General features: G+C 46.2%; 1 protein-coding gene across 1 annotated transcript in view; it reads left to right on the forward strand.

Annotated features, from left to right (window-relative positions):
* The window catches only part of LOC147717283 (uncharacterized), a 261,309-nt gene that overhangs the window by 121,930 nt on the left and 114,056 nt on the right, over positions 1–25,323 (forward strand). The window contains exons 4-8 of the mRNA XM_086924227.1: positions 1,342–1,406; positions 3,522–3,575; positions 4,388–4,570; positions 15,358–15,741; positions 20,998–21,033. Coding sequence (XP_086780353.1) covers positions 1,342–1,406; positions 3,522–3,575; positions 4,388–4,570; positions 15,358–15,741; positions 20,998–21,033 — 722 coding nt within the window. The remainder of the gene's footprint in view (positions 1–1,341; positions 1,407–3,521; positions 3,576–4,387; positions 4,571–15,357; positions 15,742–20,997; positions 21,034–25,323) is intronic.

Consider the following 25,323-nt stretch of genomic DNA (forward strand, 5'->3'; position numbering starts at 1 on the left):
CCAAATTGGGCCTTTATTTGTACTAAAAGAAGATATTCCGAAAACTTGTCTGGGAGCGAAATGGTATCCATACTAATAATGTTAATTTGTTTTTTTTTAATGTCTTTTTATTGTTTCCTATTTCTTTATTTTCCGTCTTTCGAGGGGGCTCACTTCACACCCTGACAGGGGTCGCCGTTGTTTAGAGCTTGCAGGTTTGCAGCGCTGAGAGAAGTATTTGAAAAACACGATGTTTCCATAAAGAAGTGTATTTGGGAAACAACATACCCAGGGTCCGTGGTGGGCTGGAGGCCCCGGTGTTAAGACACCTGACTTCATTCCCCCGAATTCTAGAAATTGGCTCCTAGAAGAACAAGCCGTGAGCAAAACCGAAACCTTCCGTGGAGCGGGACTTCCGTCTTCAGAAGCCCGCGCACCCGCCCACGGAGAGAAGCAGTGCTGGTGACGCGGGGCTCCCATGCCCGAGGGATAGCCCCGCGGTTGCGGCTGAAGTCCGGAGTGGCGGTAAGTGGGCCTTACTTGTGGTGGGTGGTGGTGGGGTGGGGTGTGCTTGTGTGTGTGTATGCGCTCGTGTGTGTGGTGGGGGGGCTCTGTATGTGTGTGTGCATGTAGGTGCGCTTGTGTGTGTATCTCTGTGTGCGGCGGGGGGTGGGCGGGGGTCTCTGTATGTGTGTGTGCGTGCGTGTATGTGTGTAGGTGCGCTCGTGTGTGTGTCTCTGTGCACATGCGTAAGCAAAGGGAAGTATGTCTGTGTGGTACAGCTTTCTAGGAGAGGAGACAGGAGCTGGCCACAGCGAGCGCGTTCACGTGCGCGTGGGTCGCTCAATTCCGAGCGCGGACCAGCTCCTGTCTCTTCTCCTGGAAAGAAGAATCCATCACAATAGGTCTCTGGTGAGACCGCGCTTTCGCGCGGTTCAACGCCAGGAGACCTAAAAACGGGGGCTAGGGAAAGGGAGAGGGCAGCAATATAAACAGTGGAAGGTCAAAAAACGGAAGTGAGGACTGCCAGAGCAACCACAGCACCTCCACCTCCCCAGCTGGCTGGCCAATAGGGAGCACAGGAAGTGGTATCCCTGGGAACCTTTGAAGCTCAATCCATGGTTGGTCACCTAGTCTTGCATCAGCTTGTACAAGGCAAGCCAAGGGGCTATGGGTGATGGGTTTCTTGTGTTATATATAAACGTCTTCCGGGGATGTCTGCTGGGAACACTCACTGATAACAGATTTCATTGCATCTTGTCTCAGGGTATGTGTACTGTGACTTACCTGCATATATTAATACTATGTTCAAAGGCATTAAAATAACCACAACTTGCAATTTTCTTTTTTCTGATGTCGAAGAGGCCCACGCGCCAGTGGTGATCTTTCCTCATCCCAGGACTCTTCAGACATCTCCAAGGACAGAGGTAACTTCTTGCTTCTCTGCAATGATAAGTACTGGTCTAGTGGGACAGGACTGTGTAAGAGGGCGCGGTGCAGTTTGAGGGGTAGTGTTATGGGGTATGGCATAGTGAGGAAGAGGTATTACAATTGTAGGGTTGTTTGCATGCGGCATGGTGGTGGCGGTATAGTAGGCCACTGTGTCACAGTGGGATAGCGATAGTACTATGCAAGAGGAAGCTCTACAGAGTGTGAAGTATGTCATAATGAGGTGTTTCTAGAATTTAAAAGGGTTGTTATATCTACATGCTTGCTAGGACCAATTCATATTGTTCTATTACAATTATATGCAAGGGTGACTTTAAAAAAAAAGCATGAATCCGCCATGTTTAGATTTATGAGTAGCAGAATGTTTTTTTCTTTTGCTGCGTTTAATTTTCTTTCAAATGCTTTCTGAAAGAAATAAAACAAAATAACAATGACAATAGCTGGTGGGTGAATGAATGAATGAAATGTTTTATAGAGCGTATTACCTTCCCAATCAATCATCATTTGTCATTTGTATAACACATCACTGTCAATCCTAGGGGTATCTGGCTGCTGGCCCATAAAAGGGCGTCCCGGCGAAGGCCAGACCTATTAACTTGGTCAATGCTTGTTGCTTTTTTTTTCAATTTTTGTTACATATGTTGTCTATTTTATGATCTGTTATAAATCCCTGAATTGACGTGTGGCATCAGAGGAGAACATGAAAAGGAGTCTTTAGATCAATAAAGCCAGCAAAATATCAAATTAAAACCGGGGGGCCTATTAGCAAGAACCTCGTTAAAATTATCGCCGTTTTAGCGGCAGGAAACTGCCGCTAAAACGGCGATAATGGGATTGCTAATATGCGTTATAGAATTCCAATAGAAGCCCAGGTTAGATGTGCAGGACATCTAACCTGGGTTTCTATTGGAATTCTATAACGCATATTAGCAAGCCCTTTATCGCCGTTTTAGCGACTGTTTACTGCTGCTAAAACAGCGATAATTTTAACGAGGTTCTTTCTAATATGCCCCCATGTCTTTTCATTTTGGTGCAAAGTAAAAGGAACTGGAACCTTTAACTTGCGGGTTTCTGTTGCTTTATATTTGAGGACTGCACTTCTAGTCCTCCTGTAGTGTCACTCCCCCTTTAAGACTGGAGACCCTCTATATGGAACACAATACAAGTAAGGAAAATTCATACAAAAAGTAAACACATAAAATATATGGAAAGAGTTTCTCATTAGTAATTCTTGTGTAAGGTATAACATGTAGAACATGGAACAACAACATTCATTATTGTAAAACATGTTTTATCCTTGCAGAGAATGTTTACACGTGGTGAGCTAGGTTGTAGTGAAGAAATGGCAACAATATCACACACGCACCATACCCAATGCAAACCATTAACCAGGAGGCAGAGGGCCGAGTGCTTTGTAAATGTCCTCAGAAACCAGGGAAGGCAATCTAGAACCATAGTACATGTTACCATTTGTGTATTTCTTATTTTGGATGTTTATTTTGGTGCAGTTGCAAATAATAATGCAAATAAGAACATGTTTATTGAAAAGCGCAGGCGAAATATTGCACTACACCGCTTGGTTTTCTGTAGTAGAAAAAAGACAAAACACATTTAATCGTGTAGTTTTGATAGTAAAGCTTTACATAAAAACATGTTTTGCTAAAAAGGGCATTGAGTCTGAGGAAGACAGAGATTTTGGAAGTGCTGCCTGCAATGTTTAGCTAACTGTGGGCCTGAACCCTGGCTGTGTTCACCTTTCAGGAAGATTATGCTTATTTATCAAATGATAATGCTATAATTATTCGAAGAAACCAGAATGAAGCAAGGTCCCCAGTTGGATGTAACTCATAATTGACAGGAATGATGTCATATTAATGAATTAACACCGTAGCCACGTGAAATATTGCACGGTTGTGTGCGACAGAGGCACACAACAATGGAACATGTCAAAGTGAAGGCGTGCCCCTCTGTTGGGATAGTGAGGCCGATTAAGCATATCCTCACACCTGTAATATTTGAACATATTTTTGTAGGGAACCCTCGGTTCTGTGAAGGGACGCAGATGAGTTTACTAACTCTTCCTTTCTGCCCAGGTTAATGTCTCCGAGTGCTGGTGTCCGGCCATCCCTGGTCCACCGGGGCCAAAGGTAAGGAAGTAGGGTGTGTTTTACTTCTATTCCCCGCTGACCATGCTTGCTTCAAATGAACAGAGCCTGCTGAACACAATGCTGGATTTTCTAGCAGTGACTAAATACATTCATTCAGTGAATGCATTATAAAACTGCTGGGGTGCTTTTGACAAAGCAAATAGTGTCTGTGAGAGTGTGCCAAAGGCTTGATGCAGTAGCCTGCGTGGTTGGGGTCCACTTTTCCTAAGTTGAGGTAAGTGGGGCCCACAAGTGCTCCTCACCTGCAGTCTGGACTTTTTCTGGCCAGGTGTGTCCACCTTTGGTCGCTGGGAACATCAGATATATTGGACTTTCAGGATAACCACCCTGTAAATTATTTTCATTTGGGTTCATTGCTTATGCATGTATCGCATGAATATTCATGTGCACGACCTGAAATTCGGACCTGTTTGCGGCCCTAAAGGGCCAGCTTCAATACACCTGGGAGGCTACATCTACATTCTCATATGTGCCCCTTCAAACCCTGGCCTCTTTTTCAGAGAAGCAGCCACTATAAGGACATGTAGACGTTTGGAGGAAGGGGTGGAGTGTATTCATATCCTTGAGGATCTGGGGACGGCGAAGGGGCAGAGAGAATATTTAGGTATTAGAAAGTAGCCCAGCCTATTGGTTAGAAACAACACATGCATGGACGTGTCTGCGCTGTCGTTCATTCTTCAAAAATACCGAAATGATCATCATTTTTTGTTTCTCATGAATACCTCCGTTTTATCTTTCGTGCGTGGCAGAGATATTACCCAGTAAATGACAGTGAATTATCCTTTCCACAGGGAGAGCGTGGTGAGAGAGGCCCACCCGGCCTCGAAGGCTTCCCCGGGCATGTCGGCGAGAGAGGACAGGCTGGGGTCCCTGGTCCTCCAGGGGAACCTGGAGTGCCGGGACCGCCAGGTCCATCTGGGCCACGAGGCCCCACTGGTCCGGGGGGATTACAATCAGCAGCTGACACCCACCAGGTACGAAAAGCCTTTTCTATGTCTGATGTCGCCAGAGCTTAGCTGTGGGAAGTCAAAATGCTTCTTATGACCTCCTGACCAAATAGAACATGAAGGAATATGCATAGATTGACCTGTCTGCCCTTAAATTAGACAATGCATGATGGATTATTTCAAAATGGTATTTGACATCTGTGGCAAATCTCCACTCTATGTGAAGCACCTAGTTAGCCCCTCTTGTAGAATTGCAATTGATATATATATATATATATATATATATATATATATATATATATATATATATATATATATATATATATATATATATATATATATATATATATATATATATATATATATATATATATATATATATGTAATATAGCAGACTCTTGCATAGGTCTAATTGCATCTCGCACAGAAGGGTTTTGTTGCATGAGGTGGAAGCAGGGGCATGCATTTGATACCGCCTTGACAATGCCCCTACAAATGCGATATTTTGTCACAGGGGTTTTGGCTGCGAGCTCAAAGACCAGATCATGTAAATGTTCTTCTTCCAGTTTCTCTTAGGATGTGGTCTAGCACCAAAACACATGTCTTACTGTCAATAGTTAGGCGCTATGACATATACGACTACAGTGGGCCAGAACATTAGTTCCTCTGCAAACTACAAAGTAAAATATAATTATGAGCCTCACCCAAAACTACACACTCCCCATTCCTGAATCACACGGAAACACCAAACAGTCACCTGGGATCCTCACAATGCAAAGACCCATTCTCAAATCTATCCTGCTAACCAACACATACAGTGCTCATTGACAAACATTGTGAAGTACCCCACGCTCCAGAATTCACACACCTCATCACCTATCACAAGCCTGATATGTTCATCATGCTAGTAATAGGGTTCACACCTGCATCCTTGCATATTCTACAAACCCTTGCAGACACAGGCTGGACAACATCCATCATGACAGACTATGCACATATTAAGGCCACATTGTCATCCATAAGGGCCCCTGGTCCTGTGGCCTAGGCAATCAACTGAAACCCATCTCCATGGAGCCCCTTACAATTTGATTTTCCACTCTCTTTAACTCAATCTTCTACCTTCTATCTCATATTTTTTCCTCCCTGGCACAAAAAGGACTTCATTCACAAGTTTTTGGATTTCCTCATCAACTCATCCATCTGACATGCCCACACATCCCATCTTCAATCCACTGGAGAATTCAAGCAAAAAAAACAAGAGACTTCTCAACCACATTGACACACTCAATGTGGTACAGCATGTCAACCAAAAATGACACTCCAAAGGGCACATCCCCAGCCTGGTCTTCTTAACATTAGCAACAATCCAATGCAAACCGCCCATACCTCAGGACTGGACTGACTACCTCGCCATCCTTCCTCTCTGCTCAGAATCCAACTAACAAACTGATTTCAGCCCAGTACAGAGAACATCAAACATTCGGCTCCTTCAAAGACTCCTGCATGGACCGCCTAAAGCTTGGACTCCTCTCAAGCCCTTCAAACTCCAAGTCTAATATCAATACTATTTCAATTGATTTGAACAATTTTCCAGAAAACCATATTCAAATACGTCACCACCCCCGGTATTCCAAAGACCTCTCCTAGAACTAATGCTCTTCTACAGCTAATGCTTTTTCTGCAGACAGGAACAGAAATCGAAAAAAAACAGAACTCCTGATGACCTCACACACAGAAAATGCTAACTGTACCTCATCCCGACCTAAATATCTAGCACATTCCTGAAGTTAAATCTGCAAAGTCAGAATTCCTGCTATTTACCAAGAATAACAAGCATGAAATAGCAGAAACCTCAATCAAAGACATGAAACTTAACAGCTTCAAACTTCCACTTTAACTCAAAGCCAAGACTCTTGGGTTCACCATGGACACCAATCTCGTACTCCAGGTACAAACTGCCAAGAAAACAAAGACTGCCTACTACCAACTCGTTCTATTGAAGAAAGTGAAACTGTTCCTCCTGGAAAGCAACATCAGCTCTACTGTTCAAGCCTTGTACTCTTGCATTTGGATGGTGGAACTGCTCTTCTGCCTGGCCTCCCGGACTTCACACTGCCCCTGGAAGGGGTTAAGGACATCCTACCCGCCACAGCACATCTCATCAAGGGCTTGAGGAAACGTAACCACTTCACTCAATCTGGACCTAACTCTACTGTCTCCCCTTGCCAGCTGCTCAATCTTCAAGACCAGCTGCATCATTTACAAAGCCATCATGGCCTGCACCTGTGCTCCATCTGTCCCACAGCTCATCATCTTTGGCGAAATTCAGCACAGCCGCAGCCAGGACACCATCAAGCTGGAAACAAAGAAGTGAGAAAAAGAAAAAAACTAAGGCAACAGGCCTTTTTCATCTATTTTCCCAGGATCTGGAGCAAAATACTCATATCCACGAGGACCCCTCAAATCCTGATCAATCAATCAATCAATCAATCAGTCATTTGAAAAGCGTACTACATACCCGGGAGGGTCTCAAGGCGCTGGAGGGCGCTACTGATCAAACAGCCAGGCCTTGAGCATCCTCCTGAAGGTCAGGCGGTCAGGCGAGGTGGGAGGGTGTTCCATGTCTTGGCGGCGAGGTGGGAGAAAGATCTCCCGCCGGTGGTTGTTCTTCGGATGCGATGGGACGGTGGCAAGTGAGAGGTCGGCGGAGCGGAGCTGGCGGTTGGGGATGTAGAAGGAGAGCCGTCTGTTGAGGTAGGCTGGGCCGGTCTTGTGGAGTGCCTTGTGTGCGTGGATGAGGAGCTTGAAGGATATCCTCTTGCTGACGGGGAGCCAGTGCAGGTCCCTCAGGTAGGGGGTGATGTGGCCGTGGCGTGGTACGTCGAGGATCAATCATGCCGAGGTCTTTTGGATGCGTTGTAGTCGTTTGATGAGCTTGGTCGGGGCTCCCGCGTAGAGAGTGTTTCCGCAGGATCCATCTGTAGATCTTTCGGAGCATGCGGAGGATGTTGAAGCAGGAGGAGGATACAGCGTTGACCTGCTTGGTCCTTGAGAGCGTTGAGTCGAGGATGATTCCCAGGTTGCGTGCGTGGTCGGTGGGTGTCGGGGCTGCTCTCAGTTTCGACGGCCATAGGGAGTCGTCCCAGTCTGAAGGGTTGGTGCTGAGGATGAGGACCTCCATTTTGTCCGAGTTCAGCTACAGCCGGCTGGTCTTCATCCAGTCAGCGACGGCCTTCATTCCTTCGTGGAGGTTGGCTTTGGCGGTGATGGGGTCCTTGGTGAGGGAGAGGACCAGTTGAGTGTCGTCGGCGTAGAAGATTATGTTGAGATCATGCTGTCGGGCGACGTGTGCTAGCGGGGCCATGTAAATGTTGAACAGTGGCGGGCTGAGGGACGATCCTTGGGGTACGTCGCAGATGATCTCGGAGGTTTTGGACCGGAAAGGGGGAAGGCGGATGCTCTGGGTTCTGCCGTAGAGGAAGGAGGTGGTCCATTCCAGAGCCTTGTCTCGGATCCCTGCGGCGTGGAGGCATGCACATAGTGTGCGGTGGCATACGGTGTCGAAGGCGGCGGAGAGGTCTAGGAGGATGAGTGCTGCGGTATTGCCGTTGTCAATCAGGGTCCTGATGTCGTTGGTGGTGGCGATGAGGGCAGTCTCAGTGCTGTGGTTGCTGCGGAACCCTGACTGGGAAGGGTCCAGGATTCTGTTTTCTTTGAGGTATCGGGTTAGCTGTCTGTTGACGATTTTCTCGATGACCTTGGCCGGGAAGGGGAGTAGAGAGATGGGCCGGAAGTTCTTGAGGTCTCCTGCGTGTGCCTTGGGTGTTTTCAGAGGGGTTGGATCTCGGCCTGTTTCCAGCTCTCTGGGAAGGTCGCGGTCTCTAGGGGGAGATTGATGACATTGCGCAGGTGGGGTGCGATGGAGCTGCTTGCTTTGTTGAGGATGTCGTGCGGGAAGGGATCCGACGGGGAGCCGGAGAGGATTGTGCTCATGGTCTTGATGGTGTCATCGATGCTCACGCTAGCCCAGGCTAGCAGGGGGTCGTGGTCGATGGTGTGCGGAGGGTCTGTTGTGTTGCTGTCTGTTGGGGCTGTCAGGGTGTTGAAGCTGTCGTGGATGTCTGCTATCTTGCGGTGGAAGAAGGTGACGGGGGAGTAGCACAGGGCTTGCGACGGTGGGATGTTGTTGGTGTTGGAGCTGGGGTTGGAGAGTTCTTTCAAGATGTTGAAGAGCTCCTTGCTATTGTGTGCGTTGTTGTTGAGGCGGTCTTTGAATGAGGTTCTCTTGGTAGTCCTGATGAGGTGGTGGTGGTTGCGGATGGCGTCCTTGTGTACTGCACGGTTGTCCGGAGTTTGTTTTTGCTGTGCCATTTCTTCTCTAGTTTCCGGCTGGCTTGCGTGGAGGCTAGGAGTTCTGGGGTGAACCAGCTGGCCTTCTTGCTGGTGTCTCTGTGGGGGGGGGGTTCTTCAGCGGGGCGAGGGTGTTGGTGCAGTCCTTGATCCAGCGTTTGAGGCTGTGGGCAGCGTCGTCGGTGTAGGAGGGTTTGGTGGGTTTGGTGGGTGGGCTGAGGGCGAGGTTTGCATGTAGTTGGTCTTCAGTGACTTTGCTCCAGCAGCGGCGGGGGATCTGTTGTGTGTGGTGGGTTTCTGGAAGGTGAAATGGATGCATCGATGGTCGGTCCAGAGGAGTTCAGAGGTGTGGCTGACGGAGACATGCGGACTTGAGGAGAAGACGGGGTCGAGCGTGTGGCCGGCGGAGTGGGTGGGTGTTGTGACGAGTTGCTTCAGTCCGAGGTTGGCGAGGTTTTTGATTAGGGTTGTGGAGTTGTTGTCGTTGTTCCCAATGTGGAAGTTCAGGTCTCCGAGGAGGATGTAGTCAGTGGAGGTCAGGGTGTGTGTGCTGATGAAGTCGGCAATGGAGTCGCTGAACTGAGGGCAGGGTCCGGGGGGTCGGTAGACAAGGGTGCCTCTGAGGGTGGAGTTGGGGTCTGTGTGGATCTGGAATTCAGGAAAGAATTAATGGTGTACCTCTTCATTGAACATTGAGTCATAATGCATTAACAGTCCACATACCAGCTAACTCATGATGCAGTAACAGTCCACAAACCAGTCACTTGTAAATTGGATCCCTTTCTTTCATCTGTACTAATGCTTTTGGCTAGATTCACGCTGTAGAAATTCCACATACAGTCAACAGTGGCGGGGTATAACACTGGCAAGGTGTTTCCCTGCCATCTTCTTCTTATGATCTAATATCTGAAAAAAATGCATCCAACAAGAGCAGTATTGGCTCCACCCGGCCACAGAGGCGTTATTTCCGGTAGGCAGACAAAATATCGAAATTAAAATATCGATATACAATAATATCGATGTTTTAATTTCGACAGTATAGAATATCGATGTCCAAAATATCGACAGACAGAATATCGTTTTTTTAAGGTATGTATGTTACTAATATCGAATTTTACTAATATCGAATTTTTTTTTAGTGTTATGTATTTTATTATGTTGTTTATATGTTTGTTAAACAACATGTTTTGTAATGTATGTTAGAAAATTTGTAAATTTGTTTACATTTTGCGTTTTAGTATCAGAGCGGGTTGTGGGTTTATAGGGGAATAGGGTGGGAAGTAATTTAATAATAATTAATTAATTAATATATGTTTGTAAATATTTGTAATTAATAATTAATTGGTAATTAATATTAATGAGTTAATTAATTAATATAATTTTGTAAATATTTTTAATTAATAATTAATTGGTAATTAATTAATATTAATTAGTTAATTACATTAATTAGAGTAATTTTTTATATATATACTTTTTTGTTATTGTTAATTAATTAATTGGGAAAAAATAATATTAATTATAAAATTTTATTAATTACAGCTAATGTGCTAATATATTTACTTTATTGTTATTGTTAATTAATAATTAATTAGTAATTAAATAATATTAATTAATTTTGGGTAAAGGAGTATTTTTAGGGTTCAGGGTCAGTTTTCAGTTTTTGGGTAAAGGGGTATTTTTAGGGTTCAGGGTCAGTTTTCAGTTTTTGGGTAAAGGGTTATTTTTTGGGTTCAGGGTCAGTTTTCAGTTTTTGGGTAAAGGGGTATTTTTAGGGTTCAGGGTCAGTTTTCAGTTTTTGGGTAAAGGGGTATTTTTAGGGTTCAGGGTCAGTTTTGGGTTTTTGGGTAAAGGGGTATTTTTAGGGTTCAGGGTCAGTTTTCAGTTTTTGGGTAAAGGGGTATTTTTAGGGTTCAGGGTCAGTTTTGGGTTTTTGGGTAAAGGGGTATTTTTAGGGTTCAGGGTCAGTTTTGGGTTTTTGGGGTACAGTCGTACAGGGTAAAAATAAAATAAATTTAAATTAAATCAATTAAATGAAATTAAAAAAATAAAATTACATTAAATTATTATGTTTTTAATTTATTTTAAATGTATATGTATTAGTTTTATTTTTTTAACTATGTTTTAATATTTTTATTTAATATTTGTAAAATTATATGTATTTTAAAATTATTGTTACATTATTATTAATACATTTAAAAAAACGATATTTTTAATTTCGATATTTTTGTACTACAATATTAATTTTTCGATATTTTTGTACTTACCTTTATGAAGATATGACTCCGATATTTTTGATTTCGATATTTTTGTGTCGATATTTTTGTATGTAGATATTCTGTCTGTCGATATTATGTCAGACATTCGTTATTTCCATAACAACCTTCTAAGGGTTCTACTGCTCAGAATCCATAGGTTCAAATGAACAAATATATATAAAAAGGGAGTGCTTAGGAAGTCTCATATTTTTTTAATCTAAATTTAAATTAACTCAATACAATGTTAGTCCAAATTCTATGTCATTCTTCTCATCGATTTCAATATAATGCAGGAGCCAAGGCATGATATTTCAAAGCAAACTTATTCTTTATTCTTTACAAAATCCAACAGCAGCCCAGCCAACGTGTTTCATCCCTAACAGGGGCTTCATCAGGGATTAGAAAAATGATTGTTCTTCTCTCTTTTAGTGATGCTTTTCTGGATAGAAATATCTCACACAAATTGATTTTGTAAAGAATAAGTTTGTTTTGAAATATCGTGCCTTGGCTCCAGCATTATACTGAAATCTCAGTAAAAGAATCTCGGTGTTTGAATGATCACTACATCAAGTCAAACTTGGAATAATACTTACTTGGCTTCCCAAGCTATTTTTCTGCATTGGCTGGACCTGAAAGAAGAAGCTCCATGATTGCAATAAGAATTTGTATTTAGTTAATTTAATATAGATTTTTTTTAAATGTGGGCTTTCTAAGCGCTCCCTTTTTACATATATTTTTTCATTTGAATGTACTTTTTTTTTTTACTTTTGTCATACATCATATTTTGTGTTTGCTGTAAATGCTTATTTGTGCGTTCTCTCTCTCTCTCACATCAGACAATAATCCTTATTCAAGTTTTATGCATTATTCGATGGCAGACCTGCCTTCCCGCTTTCTCGACATTGGCCAAAGTTTCTTGTTTATTGATATTGTTCATATGGCTTTCTAGTTCTTTTCTGCTAAGTCAACAAGCTGTTTAGTGTTAAATTGCCTCCTTGACCGTCTTCCTCTTTACGGTTCATACATACTCATCCTGAGACAGAATGCACATTAGTACTCATTAAATATCACCACTTAACAATCCTCATTATCGCCCACATCACTCCAGGCTTCTTTCTCTGTTGGTTTCTGCCAGGCCTTTGCAAGTGCATAGTGCAGGTGAGGTCTATGGGTCCTCCTGATTTAACCCTTTCGATGCTCATGACGAGCTCAGCTCGTCATGATGCACAGTTGAGCTGTGCTGATGACGAGCTGAGCTCGTCATGACACCAGCAAAATGGCAATTTCCAGCACAGGGGGGGGAAAACGCCTAGCAGCCAAGGTGTTAATGGGTAAAGGTGGAGGGCCAGAATATATAAACTTGGGAAAAGGGCAAGATTTACAAAAGAAAAAGCTTTATTCCCAGTTATGGACTAGTAGGTCATCTGTCTCAGGGTGAGGAGGAATCACCTCACATATATAAGCACTGTGATGAGAAAAAGTAGAAGTTAGAGTAATGAAGGTTACCAGTACCTAATCGGGGCATTAGTCCGTTTCTCATATCTTCACCTGCATCATTGGCATTGACATGTGGATCCAGTCACTGACTTTCAAAGGCAACATATCCTAAAGGCAAAGCTTCTCCCTAGTACCATACAGCTGATACTGAGCATGGCTTTGGCTATTTTCCACCAGTATGTCCACAGGAGAGAGCAAGGTGTGAAAATAGGAGATGGTGCTTGTAGGCGGTATTTTTTACACTAAGGGGTTCAACTGTGATAATGAAGCTATAAATTGACGTTTATTGAAGGTTTTCTTGACTAGAAAGAAGAAAAATAAAAACAATGGAAATTATGTTGAGATGAGGCAGCAATAAGTCATTGTTCATGTATAGTGAGAAAGACTACTATGGCTTACAAAAGATTTGTTCTAAGTTTCACCCAAAGCTAGTTTGAAGATCAATTAAAGATAATTTGGCAAATTTTGAAAACGTATTTGTGAGACTAATGTGAACCCAGTATCCAATATGTCCACAACATCTCTTGTGGACAGCAAGGACCTAGGTGCAAAGTAAAGCCAGCAAATAAAAATACCCTCAGCTTGAACCATACCTCTAATGACAGTGAGCACACCGAATGAGCAAACCCAACCATTGCCTAGAAGTCCCTTCTACCTTTCCTCCTTCAATCCAACTATCCGTTGTTCCTTTCATCCTTCTAATAATCCATTCATCTGCCATGCCTTTACTTTTCCATGTACCCATCAATCTGATCATCCTTTCTTATATATGTCCATCTATATATCCATTCATCCATCCTCTCACGCCGTCACCTATCAATAAATCCACGTATTCATCTATTCATCCTTTCACCCACTCATCCTTTCACACTTCTAAAAATCCATCCATCTGTCCAATCCTTCATGTTTCCATCTGTTCACCCATCCGTTCACCCCTTCACGTATTCATCCAACAATATATCCAGGTATCCATCCTCTCACCCATCCTTCCTTTCCCTATTCAGCTCTGCCCATTGTTTATCCTTCCATCCACGCACCTTATTACTTATTGATCCTTTACCCATTCAATACATGCTTTTACCCTTTAGGATGGACCTATTTTTTGAAACATCTACCCATTCATTTTTTATAATCTTTCCATCCTGCATTTCAACTTGTCTTCCTTATTTTCTTTCACATTTCCATCCTTCCTTTCAACCTTCCCTTCTCCTCCAGCTCATTTTTCCTCTTTCTATCCACTCATCTTTTGTCTCCCATCTTTACTTTTAATTTCGTGCCATTTTTTCCTATGCTCACTTTTCCTACTTGACCCTTTCTCTGCCTTTTGTCCTATTTTCTTAATTTCTCGGAATACTTTGCTGTGCATGTCAGCCCACCCCCACGCCTCCCTGTCATGGTATTCCCTAACAGTATAATGTAGGAGCGCTTTGTCTGCAGACCCGCACACCAAAACACACAAGATGATGGATGGAATGTTGCACAATGGCAAAACATTCACCCCCAGTCACATATCTGGGTGTAATCCATTGCTATTTTGCTCACCAAGCCACCCCAGTTCAGACATGGCCATATGCAAATCAGTCTTGACCCTGTGCCTCATGGGAACAGTCCAGCCCGAACTGCCAAGCTATGTCTTCCCTGGACGGGAATCAAGCATCCTGGGACCGGTTTCTGGCTATCAGCCTTCATCAACCAGGATAGCTTGAATCCAGTGGCATGGAGAGCACGGGACCCGCACACGGCCCATAAACATCAAACTAACGTTGTAATGGGAGCCAGATCCCCAAAACATTTGGGCCCAGTGGCAGTCCCCGCTCAAACTGCTCAAGTGTGAGGGGGGAGTTCAGTACAGCACTGGGAGCAAGGACCCTTCTTCTGGATTCCTGGAATTAAAACGATTCTAGCAATGAAGTAATCTTTCCTTAGAGCTGTAACCAGCCTCTGAGACTATTTCCCACCTCTACTAAGAATGAAACCAACTCTCCCATCATTCAAGAAATTGCTTGAAAAACAACTCTTTTGAAAGAATCACAAATTCATAGTTTTGCCTTATGTTTTTCTCCTTTTTTGACTACTGTCACAATTACCACATCATTCAAATGAAATTCTCAGATTTCGTTGGTTTAACACATTACCTTTCAGCTGCATCCTCTGTATGTTTTACTCCTAAAATAAGGTATTTTGTTTTTGATTAAAGCAGAACAAGTAAGTGCAAGGGGCCTAAAGTTCTGGCCCGCCGCAAGCACGGCTGAGTGTCTGGGGTGTCCACCACCACTGCCAACTTAATTCCACCTCATGCCTTTTTTCCACCACCCACACTACCAACTTCTTTTTCTCCCTCCTGCCAGTTGTTTTTTATCCCTGCTTTCTCCCTTTGTCACTACTTTTATCAAGATCTCCTCCTCCTTCTCCTCTTTTCTCCATTTTCTGCCTTTCACTTTATTGCTCATGGTCATAGTCCGATGATAAAAAATGATCCCTGGTGCCCAACATCTGCAATCACCCGCACAGATGTATTGCTTATGTTAATGCATGTATTGCACAGCAGCACCACAGAAAACTGTTAGATAGATAAATAAATAATACACTTTGCATTTAAGGTTGCACACCATGGCAAGGTTTGGTGCCCGGAGCATGATATATCAACATGCCTAGCCCTTCTGTCATGCATGTGCAGACTGCTATCTTACTGTGTGTCTACTTTTATTTCAGATGGATGGAGACTTGAGAATGCCTGGCTTTCCTGGGCCAGAAGGCCCACCAGGCAACCCTGGACCACCAGGAACTGCTGGGCCACGTGGACCCGAAGGACCTCAGGGCCCCCCAGGACATCCTGGCCTTCCAGGATTTCCGGGCCCTCCAGGAGCTGATGGATCGGAGGGGCCTGTAGGGCCCCAAGGGCCCATGGGACACCCAGGAATGCGAGGCTATCAGGGCCCCGAAGGCCCTCAAGGAATTTTGGGACAACCAGGACCTCCGGGCCCCATTGGACCAAAAGGGCCAGAGGGGAAATTGGGGGATGAGGGTCCCCGGGGCCCCCCAGGCTCAGCAGGAGTGCCAGGCACTCCCGGGCCCCAAGGAATCCAAGGACCACAGGTAATACCTAGTTATGTTGATAAATTGATTCCATTTCCAGTAATGATGTCCATCCACAGAAGCCTGTAAATCACTTTCAAAATCTAATGCCTATTTTCCATCTCATTTATCTGATGAAAGCTTAATTTCCATTATTAACTTATCTACTTGCCAGTTTGTCTAAGGCTGTTGTACAGTCAGCTGCTTAAAATGTTAAAAACTGAAAGCAGAGTGCGATGCCAAGGGGACAGCAGTATGATATTGCTGCAGAGAGTGAGGATTACAAGAAGAGGGGGAATGAGCCTTGGCATCTGCAATAACCGAGGGACACAATGTGTTCCACAACTTACAATAGAGAGTAAATGTTTGAAAAAAGTCTGACGAAGAGGAGTTAGAATTGCATGATGGTAGGAGCTGAGAGTGCCCGCCCCTGCGAGGTGATGGGGGAGAAGTAATCAAACAATCTGGATTATCTGCTTATGCTCTTACTTGGGACGCCTTTAGAAGATGTGGCAGACACCAGAAAATGAGTTCATAGTGGAAGGTGAGGTCAGGAATGTCTCACCTGTACAGCACCTATCGTGGTGAAATTCCTTCTAATGGGATCTGGTGTGAAACATGCGACACCCACTCTGCATGGAGCACTCACATCTTTCAACAGAGGTTGATGGTCTTTCATCAAAAGCAGATATGTAAAAGTTAGGTATGTTCCATATCCCCCGGGCCACCCTTTGAATCAGAGTATTTTGGTGGTGATAAGTCACAACAGACAGAGATCGGGTCGGTAGAAGAGACGTTCAAATGTGCATTATTCCCCAGGCTCTGCATTTTGTTAGAGCCCCGCACACTCCATAAGCCTACTTTGTTTATTCGTGGTCGCTATCCCTGCTAAAACCACGAGATGGCACCAGATACTGACATACCTGTGTTTTCTCCTTCCCAGAGAGCATTTGTTTAACTCCTTCGGTGCTCATGCCGGCTCCCGGCCGACATGAGTCCAGAAGGGAAGGTGTTGGTATATTCCTTATGTTGGAGCACCATCTAGAGCAAGTCCAGTAGAAAATGTGTTAGAATAGTAGCGCACAATGCTTTCCAATGGGGTGACCAGATGGCCGGGCTTCCCTGGAAGTCCCGATGATGTGTCATTTGCCTCCCCGATCCGAGCGAGGCCTCCAGGAGGTCGGGTGTCTCTGCGCCCTGGGTCCCCTCCGTCACTCGGTGCGTGCGGGTTCCCAGAAAGAGGGCAAGACTTCCTCCGGATTACTAGGGGCAGGGTATGCCCAGACACCCCACCTGGACTGGCAGTTCTCTGCCGGGGACCAGATGGGCTATTCTCGGACAACACCTCTCCTCCGTCCGGGGGGCTCCGGCCCACGGCATGGTAAAGTGCCCGGGACAGGCTCCACGGGTCCCGGGTAGTCCTCCCCAGGGCGCGGGGGCTCCCTCTTCCAGGCCAACGGCGTGGCAAAATGCCCAGGATGGATTAATAAAGGCACCCACCTCAAAAGTAACTGCAAGGTCAGGGAGAAGGGGGAAATAAATAACAATCAAACTATACAAAGATAGTATCCCTCTTGACCTATATTGCTTTGCATAAGGCTTATTGAAAGCTCATACCTGGGATACACAAAAAATGCTCTACTACACATAGAACTGATGTTTCATTTATACTCATTTTATTTCATTTTTGTAACTTTTTTTTATAAAGAAACATTTTGTTGTATTCCTTTTGCCTTGTATTATTACATAGTTACATTTGTGAATCAATCTACAATTTCATTATATATAATACTCAAAAAGAATTATATAAACAACTTTACAAAGGGAAATATATAACAGTCTTTTTCGATGATGCAATTTATACGCAAATAATACACAATCCCCCAGATTCATCAAAGTCCTGTTTTGCGAGTCCTTAATAGCGATTTTTAAGGAATCGCTATTAAAGACTCGCAAAACGGGATGCATGTAGAAATCGCAATATTTCTTGTGATTTTTACTGCTTCCTTATTTGCGATTCGCTAATTGCTAATCGCAAATAAGGAGTGGCTTTCCCATTCATTCCTAAAGGCCCATATGAATGAATGGGGAGTCATTCCTCATTTGCGATTTGCATCCAATGGGGCGACCAGAAGGCTGGTCTTAGCTAGAAGTCCCCATGAGGCACCATTTGCCTCCCTGATTCCAGCGTAGGCTCCAGGAGGTCGGGCACCTCCGCACCCTGGGTCCCCTTCGTTACTCGGTGCGAGCAGGTTCCCAGAAAGAGAGGTAGCCTTCTTCCGGATTACTAGGTGCAGGGTATGCCCGTACACCCCTCCAGGACTGGTGGTTCTCTGACGGGGACCAGGTGGGCTATTCTCGAACAACACCTCTCCTCCTTCCGGGCCACGGCATGGCAAAGTGCCCGGGAAGGGCTCCATGGTTCCCAGGCAGTCCTCCCCCAGGCGTCCGGGGCTCCCTCCTCCAGGCCAAAGGCATGGCAAAGTGCCTGGAATGGGCTCCATGGTTCCCGGGCAGTCCTCCCCCAGGTATCCGGGGCTCCCTCCTCCAGGCCAATGGCGTGGCAAAGGGCCCGAGATGGGCTTCATTGTTCCCAGGCAGTCCTCCCCCGGGCATCCGGTCCTGAGAGCTCTGGTGGTCCTCCCTGTGCCTGAGGCTCAGCCGGGGTCCCCGAGCCCCCAGGCAGCGGAGCCCCCGAGCCCTGCCTTGCGTGAGCAGGTGGGAGCCCTACCGCAAAAGCTTGGGGTGGGCAGCTGGGAGTACTTTTGGTCCCGGCCATCTGGTCGCACCTTTCCCCTCGGCCATCTGGTCGCACGCAATGCATTCCAATTGGGCGACCAGATGGCTGGTCTTCCCTGGAAGTCCCGATGAGGTGCCATTTGCCTCCCTGATTCCAGCGTGTGCTCAAGGAGGTCGGGCACCTCCGCGCCCTGGGTCCCCTCCGTCACAAGGTACGCGCATGTTCCCAGAAAGAGAGGTAGCCTTCTTCCGGATTACTAGGGGCAGGGTATGCCCTGACACCTCTCCCGGGCTGGCGGTTCTCTGCCAGGGACCAGGTGGGCTATTCTCGAACAACACCTCTCCCCCGTCCGGGGGGGGAGGGGCTCCGGCCAACGGCATGTCAAAGTGCCCGGGACGGGCTCCATGGGTCCCGGGCAGTCTTCCCCGGGCATCCAGGGCTCCCTCCTCCAGGCCAACGGATTGGCAAAGTACCCGGGATGGGCTCCATGATTCCGAGGAAGTCCTCCCCCGGGCGACCGGGACTCCCTCCTCCAGGCCAACGGTGTGGCAAAGTGCCCGGGATGGGTACCATGGGTCCGGGCATCCGGGGCTCCCCACTCCAGGCCAACGGTGTGGCAAAGTGCCCGGGACGGGCTCCATGGTTCCCGGGCATCCGGAGCTCCCTCCTCCAGGCCAACGGCGTGGCAAAGTACCCAGGACGGGCTCCATGGTTGCCGGGCATCCGGGGCTCCCCACTCCAGGCCAACGTTGTGGCAAAGTGCCCGGGACGGGCTCCATGGTTGCCGGGGAATCCTCCCTGGGCGTCCAGGGCTCCCTCCTCCAGGCCAACGTCATTGCAAATTGCCCGGGACGGGCTCCATTGGTCCCGGGCAGTCCTCCCCCGGGCGTCCGGGGCTCCCTCCTCCAGGCCAACGGTGTGGCAAAGTACCCAGGACGGGCTCCATGGTTCCAGGGCATCCGAGGCTCCCTCCTCCAGGTCAATGTTGTGGCAAAGTGCCCGGGTCGGGCTCCATGGTTCCCAGGCAGTCCTCCCCAGGGCGTCCCGGGCTCCCTCCTCCAGGCCAACAGCGTTGCAAAGTGCCTGGGACGGGCTCCATGGGTCCCGGGCAGTCCTCCCCCGGGTGTCTGGGGCTTCCTCCTCCAGGCCAACGGCGTGGCAACGTGCCCAGGACGGGCTCCATGGTTCATTGGCAGTCATCCCCCGGGCATCTGGGACTCCCTCCTTCAGGCCAACGGCGTGGCGAAGTGCCCGGGACGGGCTCCATGGGTCCTGGGCATTCCTCCCCCGGCGTCCAGGCCCAAGAGCTCCGGTGACTGCCTTGGAAGTCCTGATGAGGGCTCATTCGCCTCCCGGATCCCAGCCAGGGCTCCAGGAGGTCGGGCACATTTGCGCCTAGGGTTCCGTGAGCCTCGCGGTGTGCGCGGGTTCACAGAAAGAGAGGTAGCCTTCTTCTGGATTACTAGGGACAGGTCCAGAGGCCCCAGGCTCAGTCTCCTGGCCTGACGCTCCGCCACGGGCCCAAGACGGGGTTTTGGGGGGCCTGGGGAGCATCCCCCTGCTTGGCTGAGTTCATGAGGCCTGGCCAGGGCCCCGGAGAGGGCGACCTCCCCACCCCGGGCTCCATCCTCAGGCCTGCCGCATGGCAGGGGGGCCGGGACTGTGCCCCGCGGGCCCGGGGATGCTTCCTCCATGCTTCCTGGCCCTGGAGCCCCAGCTGAGTGCAGGGTCGGGAGCTCCGACTGTGGGCTTCATCCCCCGTCCTGCCGCTGTGTCGGTCCCCCGAGTCGGGGTTCAGCGGTGCCCGGGGAGCTCCCCTCGCTGGGCTGGGTCCAAGAGCTCTATCATGAGCACTGCAGTGCCACGCCCAAACCCATTTGACCCCCGCAGCGAAGGGGTTATCTTGTACTCAGGTGCTTGTGACATGCGGGCCTGCATTTCGTTGTTGACCCGTTGAGCTCTGAAATGTCTCAGCAGAGAAAGTAAAGTCTTGGCTGGTTAGACCGATCAGGAAAAGAGGTGGGCGCCCACACACAGTGCACGAGAAAAGGAGCCAGAACGGGGGCATAATTAGAACCAGTTGAAAGGAGAGAGAGCTATGCTTGGACAGAACAGAATAATTCTAAAAAAAACATACACAAAAAATGAATAGCTAGAAATGAAATAGAAAGAGAGAGAATGGGTAAACGTGTGGAAATCACAGAGACTTTGAAAATGGCACAGAGAACAAAGTTGCCAAAGGAAGAGGCACAGAAGAGATAAAGACAAGAACAAAGAGCTGGACCAAGAGAAAGCTAAAACGAGACGTTGAGACAGAAAAAGCAGCATGTTGGGTGACAGAAGTCCTAGACAAACGCAAAAGACATGTAAAATTATGTTTTATGTCACACTAAAAGAGAAACATACCCAATGTTGTTCTTATTCCAGGATTATTTCCCAACTAAAGCCCTTACTAGCAATGTTACATGTGTAGAACGCTGCCTTTCAGAAATGTGCAAACATGAAAAATCAGAATTGTTTCTGTTCTTTTACAACAGGGGCCCGAAGGTCGTCCAGGAGAGCCAGGTGCCAAGGTAGCGTGCCCAATAAATATATGTATGTATGTATGTCACCTGCATTTCAGTGGATCTTGTGGCATTGCTGTTACAGCTGTGGCTGTGCTACTATAATATCAACTGCTAAATATAATAGTATGAAATATTTTGGGCCTCATTTACAATATTTCGACGCATGGCAGCGCAGCAAGTCTTCCTGCGGCGCTGCAGTGCGTCACAAGAAAAGGGGAGGAATGTGACGTATCTACAAGATACCGGGAATTCTTGTCTTTTTCCCCTGCACTAGCTCACAATGGGCTGCCATGCGCCAACACAGGCACCCTTGCGCCATAGTGCAAGGATGTCTACGTTGTAGATGTGATTGTCAATGTGCAGGAAGGGACGCCTTTACAAGAGGTGTTTTCCTCTTTCTATGTGTGCTGCAGAACACAGCACACATAAAAAAGGAACAACTAGGAGAAATAAAGGTATTTCTCCTCGTTGCACCTCCTTTACGCCTCCCCAAAGGCGTAGGAATCTGACGCATTCTCAGGTTTCAAAACCTTGTAAATCTGGGACGGCATCATGTTGAAGGCTCCCTGTTTTCTGTTTTTACTGACTTTTATAGATAAATACAGACAGAAAACCATTTATTTTCTTGTCTGCATTTATTAACAGAAATTGGGTGCTTTTTGAGTGATTCTAAATACACGTTGCTATGACTGCCAGGCCAAATACTGTGTGCATTGATAGGTAAAGGGATTAAAAAAGAACAGAATTTTGGTAAAGAGGCTTAAACAGCAGTAGATATGCACAAGACTGATACTGAAATGTGCATATTTTCATATAAGTGCATTGATTTATCTTCTTCAGGTGTTGACATCACTGAAACCTGGCAGGCATTTAAGCATGACTGCATATTTAGTGGTTAAGTAAATGTGGAAATGTACCAGTTTCAGCTTTATATTTTCACAAAATCCATAAGAAATATGAAAAAATACAGATAAAGTTGACAAAAAAGAAATATGGATAAATACAGATGGAAATGTCAAAAAAAGAAATACCATAAAACCAGGAGCACTAATCATGTTCCATGGATGTTCAGTGGGTACACCCACAGCAACACCCACAGAACGCCCCTTTTATGCAGAGTAATGCGTGAAAGGGGGTCATATTTACAAGGGCATGAAAAGCCACGCAGGGTGACTTTATGAGATCTTGTAAATATGGACAGGCACACTGCGCCGCCAGTGATTCAAGAAAAGTGACGCACCAGCAGCGCATGTGGCTTGTCAATAAGCCCCTCTGTTTTGAAAAAAACATCAGCCACACAATAAACCACCAGGAACTTAGAGTAAATCTAATTGTAAGGCAACAATGGTTCACTATGGTATATGTATTAAACGATTGACTGATTCCTTAACTAAGAAAATATTGAATCACGCCTACAACCCACTCATATGGTAACTAACCAATATATTTAATTAGTTTTTCAATAAATAATTCAACGTCAGTATAGGATTTTTATCTCCAATGAGCTGTGTGCCAGTTATCGAATTTTTAACGATAAAACAGAAAAATGTGCTTAGTGTAAACATCAAACCTTCATCTCACTAAGCCATCTTACTAACTATCAGATGTACAGTACAGTAATCAGGTGTACATTGGTGCAAGCACTTTACCCAGCTTTCATTCACTTCTAGTTCGCAATAGAGAAACAGAGGCTTATAAAAATATAGTGGTACTAGAATTAGAAATTAAAATATAGTCGTTCTAGAGTTAGAGCGCTTTCCTGCAAGGCCATCTCCTTCAACTAGATCCCACCTACAGCTAGACAACAATGCTGCCCACTAGACCACACCTACCGCTAGACAATGCTATCAACTAGACAATACCTACCACTAGATACCAATGCTGTCCAGTAGACCACACCTACCACTAGCTACCAATTCTGTCCACTAGACCACACCTATCGCTAGACAACAATGCTCCCCACTAGACCACACCTCCAGCTAGACAACAATGCTATCAACTAGACCACACCTACTACTAGATACCAATGCTGTCCAGTAGACCACACCTACAACTAGCTACCAATACTGTCCACTAGAACACACCTACCGCTAGCCAACAATGCTGCCCACTAGACCACATCTACCACTAGACAACAATGCGATCAACAAGACCACACCTACCACTAGATACCAATGCTGTCCAGTAGACCACACCTACCTCTAGCTACCAATGCTGGCCACTAGACCACGCCTACCGCTAGACAACAATGCTATCAACTAGACCACACCTGCTACTAGACATCAACTAGACTAGACCTACCACTAGATACCAATGCTGTCCACTAAACCACAACTACCGCTAGACAACAATGCTGCCTACTATACCACATCTACCACTAGACAACAATGCTATCAACTAGACCACACCTACCACTAGATACCAATGCTATCCAGTAGACTACACCTACCTCTAGATACCAATGCTTGACTAGCCAACCCTACCGCTAGACAACAATGCTATCAACTAGACCACACCGACTACTAGACAGCAACTCTATCAACTAGACTACACCTACCACTAGATTCCAATGCTGTCCACTAGACCACACCTACTGCTAGACAACAAGACTGTCCACTAGACTACTCCTACCACGAGATACCAATGCTGCCTACTAGACAACACCTACCACTAGCTACCAATGCTGTCCACTAGACCACACCTAGCACTAGACAACAATGCTGTCCACTACACCACACCTACTACTAGCTACCAATGCTGTCCGCTAAACCACACCTACCACTAGCTACCAATGTTGTCTGCTAGACCACACCTACCACTAGACAACAAGGCTGTCCAGTAGACTACATCTACCGCTAGATACCAATGCTGTCTAGTAGACCACACCTACCGCAAGACAACAATGCTGTCCACTAAACCACACCTACCACCAGCTACCAATGCTGTCCACTAGAACACACCAACTGCTAGACAACAACACATTTCACTAGACTACACCTACCACGAGATAACAATGCTGTCCACTAAAGCACACCTACCGCTAGATAACAATGCCGTCCACTAAAGCACACCTACCACTTGATAACAATGCTGTCCACTAGACCACATCTACCACTAGATACCAATGCTGTCCACTAGACTACATCTACCACTAGATACCAATGCTGTCCACTAGACCACACCTACCACTAGATACCAATGATGTCCACTAGACCACACCTACCACTAGCTACCAATGATGTCCACTAGACCACGCCTACCACGAGATGCCAACACTGTCCACTAAAGCACACCTACCACTGGATAACAATGCTGGTCAGAAAAGCATACCTACTGCTAGACGACAACGCTGTCCACTAGAACAAACTTACTACTAGCTGCTGCCACCTGACCACATCTACCACTAGCTACCAATGCTGTTCACTAGACCACACCTACCACTAGATACCAATGATGTCCACTAGACCACATCTATCACTAACTACCAATGCTCTCCACTAGACCAGAACTACCACTAGATAACAATGCTGTCCACTAGATCACACCTATCACTAGCTACCAATGCTGGTCACGAGACCACACCTACCGCTAGACAACAATGTTGACCACTAGACCGCATTTACCACTAGATACCAATGCTGTCCACTAAGCCATACCTACCGCTAGATAACAATGCTGTCCAGTAGACTACACCTATCACTACCTACCAATACTGTCCACAACACCACATCTACTGCTAGACAACGCTGTCCACTAGACCATACCTACCACAAAATAACAATGCTGTGTACTAAACCACACCTACCACAAGATAACAATGCTGTCCAGTAGATCACACCTAATGCTAGATAACATTGCTATCCAGTAGACAACACCTATCCCAAGATAACAATGCTGTCCACTAGACCCCACCTTCTAGGCCACATCGCTTGTCACTAGAGCTGTGCAAAATATATTCCTCTCTCATTGCATCACTTCCTAGTTTCTGTATTCTTATCTCGCCTGCACTACACACACCACAGCTTGCAGATTACATTTTCATTTCAGTTTGGCATAATTTGTTGATATGTGTGGCATTAGTATGTGCACCTCTTCCATGATAGGCAAGCCCTGGCACTGTCCTTGCTACCCCTGGTGTAAGGACTTGCAAATGCAGCAGACACGGTATGGAGAGAAAGTAAGTGGGGCGCTTTAAGTCCCATTTTCTTTCAATACACACACTCCATATCCTTTCCTTAATACCACTGCAACAAATTGGAAGCTACTCAGGGTGGGACGGGGGTCAAAGATACGATA

Source organism: Lissotriton vulgaris, chromosome 5 (assembly GCF_964263255.1).
Source record: "Lissotriton vulgaris chromosome 5, aLisVul1.2, whole genome shotgun sequence".
NCBI classification, from domain to species: domain Eukaryota; kingdom Metazoa; phylum Chordata; class Amphibia; order Caudata; family Salamandridae; genus Lissotriton; species Lissotriton vulgaris.